General features: G+C 45.8%; 1 protein-coding gene across 1 annotated transcript; it reads left to right on the forward strand.

Moving 5' to 3' along the window:
• The first annotated feature begins 4,172 nt into the window (after positions 1-4,172).
• LOC142528344 (uncharacterized) lies at positions 4,173-4,742 on the forward strand. The gene has a single exon (XM_075633387.1). It carries the CDS (start codon positions 4,173-4,175, stop codon positions 4,740-4,742), a length of 570 nt encoding a protein of 189 aa, XP_075489502.1.
• Positions 4,743-5,101: the final 359 nt, after the last annotated feature.

A 5,101-nucleotide genomic window follows, 5' to 3' on the forward strand; every position in this document is an offset into this window, starting at 1 on the left:
GCAGGCTCGGGCTCGGGGCGTGACAACAGCTCACAGAAGAGAACGCCCAGCTCACCCATATGGTGGAGATACTTCAAGAGAGAGGTAGAGCCAGAGGAGGAGCCGATAGAGATCGACGAGCCTACAGCTGCCATAGGGGATGGAGAGATAGATGATTAGAGTTTCTTAGTTACCTTTTCTTATTACTAGGAGTTTATCTTTTCATTGTCGCTATTTTATTTCAATCAGTACGATCTGTTTCTTTCAGTACTATTTGTTGCATTTAGTTGTTCATCTACATTCAAAAATTAATAAAGTTATGTTTATTTATTAATCTCAATTGTTCCAGCATAACTTAATTATTCAATCTTGTCGTTATGCACGTCAAATTCTTAGAAGCATTTAACTTGTAGGAAATGGCCGGTAGACGACCAAGACAAAACCGCAACCCCCGTTATGCTAACAACAACAACAATGCCAACGAAGAGGGCAACGTACCTCCACCTCAGTTCAGTCTTAATCAAGCAGACTTGATGGCCATAGCCACGATCGTGGCGACAACACTGCAAGGGTTAGTGAACCCGAACGCCAATCAACCACCACCACCTCCACCACAACACGGAGTAAAGTTCCATTATGAATCCCTCCGCAAGAACAGGTGTCCAACCTTCGGTGGAGCTGCTGACCCTGAAGTTAGCCAGAGTTGGCAAAAAAGCGTGGAGACTCAGCTGCGGCTGTGGGAAGTCCCAGACGCGCTGACAGTGAACGTAATAGTACCCTTCCTGGAGGATAAAGCAGGCAAGTGGTGGGAAGCAATCTTGCCAGCCATGGCAGCTGCAGGACAAATCACATGGCAGCGTTTTAGAGAAGCTTTCCTGAAACAGTATTATCCAGTCTAGGTCAGACTGCAGAAACTGAGTGATTTTGAAAACTTCAGTCAAGCTCCAGATATGTCAGTAGTGGAATACACCTCTCAGTTCAATGCCCTTGGATCTTATGCTCCAGCAATTATGGCGGATGAAGTTCTGAAATTGCATCGTTTTAAGAAGGGGTTGAATAGCAGGATCCAATCAGCTCTAGCAGTCTACCAACCTGCCAACTTTTCAGACCTGATGGGTGCGGCTATCCGAGCTGAAGCTGATATTCGTCGAAGAGAAGGGGAAAACAGGAACAAGCGACCCCCTGTCAGCCAGCCTTCCCAGGGAAAACCAGTGTTCAAGATGCCCAATCAGTCAGGTGGACCTCCCTCAGGGCAATTCCCCGCCAATAACCATCAAGGACTCAAGCCATGCCCAACTTGTGGCTTCAAGCACTCCGGGAAATGCCGAAGGGCCAGCGGTGTATGCTTTGGATGTGGAAAATCAGGGGCACACAATTGCAGAGTTTCCTACCGCCGCCAACCAACCAGCAGGGCCGAACAGAGGAACTGGGCCAAATGCGGGAGCAGGCCCTAGCAAATCAAAGGAGGACAAACCCAATGCCAGTGGTCTTTGCCATGACTCAGGAGGAGGCAGACGACGCCAATGAAGTCGTGTCAGGTACCATACTTATTCAGCAAGTGCCAGCTTATACATTATTTGACTAAGGTGCTACCCATTCCTTTATGTCTAAGAGATTTGCTAAGAAGTTAGGTTGTAAGCCCGAGAAATAAAATGAGCCCTTTCGTATGGCCATTGAAACTCACGAAATTTATAGAAATTGTAAGATTAGTATCAGTGATAAGACTTTTAGCGCCGACTTGATACAGTTGATCATGGTCGACTTCGACATCATCTTAGGGATGGATTGGTTAGCCAAGAACAATGCCATAGTAGATTGTAAGGGGAAGAAAGTCAAACTCATAACTCCGAATCAGGAGGAAGTCGTGTATCAAGGTAAATCCAAGGAACGGAAATCACTACTTTCCGCATCTTAAGCTTGGAGAGCCATGAAATCCAGAGGAGACATCTACCTAGCTATGGTCAGTGCAGTAAGAGGAGAAGTCGAACTGAAACATGAGGACATTCCGACAGTGAGAGAGTTCCCCGATGTTTTTCCAGAAGAACTCTCTGGGACGGTCCCGGACCGCGAAGTGGAGTTCGAGATCAATCTGGTTCCCGGTGCTGCTCCAATCTCTAAAGCACCTTACAGAATGGCACCAGCCGAACTCAAGGAGCTAAAGGAAAAACTCCAAGAATTGCTAGATAAAAGGCAAATTCGACCGAGTGTGCCCCCTGGGGAGCTCCAGTACTCTTCGTCAAGAAGAAAGATGGGAGTATGAGATTGTGCATCGACTACAGAGAATTGAACAAGATCACCATCAAGAACAGGTACCCTCTACCTCGGATAGACGATCTGTTTGATCAGCTTAAAGGAGCCGCCATCTTTTCTAAACTGGATCTGAGGACAGGTTATCACCAGTTGAAGGTCAGGGCTGAAGATATCCCCAAGACAACCTTTCGAACCAGATATGGGCATTATGAATTCACAGTGATGCCTTTTGGCCTGACCAACGCACCTGCAGCATTCATGGATCTGATGAACAGAGTATTCAAGCCATTCTTGGATCAGTTCATAGTGGTATTCATCGACGATATCCTCGTCTATTCTCCTGAGGAGACGGGCCATGAAGAGCACATTCACCTTGTTCTGCAGACCTTAAGAGAGAATAAGCTCTATGCTAAGTTCAGCAAGTGTGAATTCTGGCTAAGGAGTGTGTCATTTCTGGGACACATAATCTCGAGAGAATGAGTGTCAGTGGATCAAAGGAAGGTAGAGGCGATTAGTGAGTGGCCAAGACCGAAGAACGCTACCGATATCAGAAGCTTTCTTGGATTGGCAGGTTACTACCGGAAGTTTGTCGAAGGGTTCTCCTCGATAGATGTGCCACTGACGAAGCTCACACAGAAGAATTCTAAATTCATCTGGGATGACGGTTGTGAGAAGAGTTTCCAGACATTGAAAGAGAAACTCGCATCTACGCCAGTGTTGATCCTACCCGCAGAAAATAAAGGTTTCACTATCTACAGTGACGCATCTAAGGATGGTTTAGGATGCATACTCATGCAGGAGGGAAGAGTGATCGCCTACGCATCAAGGCAGTTGAAATCGCACGAGCAGAACTACCCTACTCATGATTTGGAGCTGGCATCGATTGTCTTCGCCTTAAAGATTTGGAGGCATTACCTCTATGGTGCTAAATGTGAAATCTTCACAGACCATCAGAGCCTTAAGTACTTGTTCACCCAAAAAGAACTGAATATGAGGCAACGACGATGGATAAAACTTTTGAAGGACTATGACTTGACCATAAGTTACCATCCGGGTAAAGCAAAAAAAGTGGCTGATGCGCTAAGTCGGAAGGGCCCAGGCAAGATGACTCTAGCTTCCCTCTCGGCCCAGCCATGTCTGCAGTAGACCATCAAGTTAAACCAAGATTGAGACCCGGTACTGACCAAACTTAAGGAGCAAGTCAGAGAAAGGAAATCTCAGGAGCATCAGATTGATGACAAGGGAATCTTATGGATGAAAGGGAGACTGTGTGTGCCCGACAGTGATAACCTTCGCCAAGAGATAATGGCAGAGGTGCACAAGTCAAGATTCTCAGTCCACCCGGGTAGTACGAAAATGTATAGGGATCTCAAGAATAATTTCTGGTGGAATGGCATGAAAAGAGACATAGCTGAATTCGTCTCCAGATGTCAGGTATGTCAGCAGGTCAAAGCAGAACACCAGCGACCTGGAGGATTGCTGCAACCTCTGGAAATTCTCGAGTGGAAATGGGAGCACATTTCCATGGATTTTGTGATAGGATTGCCAGGTGCAGGCAAAGCCATGACGGTATATGGGTGATAGTAGACAGAATCACGAAGACTGCACACTTTCTACCCGTCCACATGAATTACAATCTCGATAAGTTGGCTTCGCTGTACATGGACAACATTGTGAGACTTCATGGAGTGCCAGTGAGCATCCTATCTGATAGAGACCCGAGATTCGTCTCGCGCTTTTTGAAGAGCTTTCAGGAGGCCATGGGAACGAAAGTGACCCTAAGTACGGCCTATCATCCTCAAACCGATGGGCAAACGGTGAGAACCATCCAAACCTTATAAGATATGCTGCGAGCATGCGCTCTTGAATTCAGTAGAAATTGGAGCACTCATCTACCCTTAATTGAGTTTGCTTACAACAACAGCTATCACAGCAGCATTGGAATGGCTCCATACGAAGCTCTTTATGGGAGGAAATGTCGGTTACCACTTTACTGGGATGAAGTGGGAGAGAAAGCCTTAGTGGGACCCGAGCTAGTACAAATGACTGTGGACAAAGTTAAAATTGTCCGAGAGAAACTCAAGGCAGCTCAAGATCGACAGAAGAGCTGGGCAGATCTTAAAAAAAGGCCGGTAGAGTTCAACGTGGGCGAGAAGGCTTATGTGAAAGTATCGCCTATGAGAGGAGTTGTCCGATTCAGTAAGGGCGGGAAGCTGAACCCTCGATATGTTGGACCCTTTGAAATCTTGGAAAAAGTGGGCACGCTAGCATGCAGGCTGGCACTGCCACCAAACATGTCAAGAATCCACAACGTGTTCCACGTGTCCCAACTAAGGAGGTACATTCCAGACCCAAGTCATGTTTTAGAAGTAGAACCACTCTTGACCGAAGGAAACTTGGGAGAAGGAATGAAATACGAAGAAGTTCTTATCAGAATCGTGGACACCAAGGAACAAGTCCTCAGGCGACTCATCATTCCCTACGTCAAAGTGCAGTGGTCCAACCACACATAGCGAGAAGCAACTTGGGAAGTTGCAGAGAAGATGCGAAAGGAATATCCTTACCTGTTTGGAGACCAAGCCAGCCCAAGTTTCGAGGACGAAACTTCTCATAAGGAGGGAGGGATGTGAGAACCGAATTTTTAAAGATTTGTAGGATATGATATTTTTGTGTAAAATAAATAAATAATATAATAAGATGTGCACCTTGGGGAATTAATTGTTAGAAATCTTTTACCAAGTCAATAATACCTACACTATGGCATGTTAATTTTCGAAAATTGGAAAGAATATTTGCATGATTGGAGTTTCATACAAATTAAAAGAATTGAGGCATGATCATTGCTAGAGATTTTCGAAAATCCCTCCTAAAT

This window comes from Primulina tabacum, chromosome 16, assembly GCF_025594145.1.
Source record: "Primulina tabacum isolate GXHZ01 chromosome 16, ASM2559414v2, whole genome shotgun sequence".
Taxonomy (NCBI): Eukaryota; Viridiplantae; Streptophyta; class Magnoliopsida; order Lamiales; family Gesneriaceae; genus Primulina; species Primulina tabacum.

Bases quoted from the DNA above. Each gene is read 5' to 3' on its own strand.
- LOC142528344 (XM_075633387.1), top strand. From the start codon at position 4,173: ATGGCTCCATACGAAGCTCTTTATGGGAGGAAATGTCGGTTACCACTT.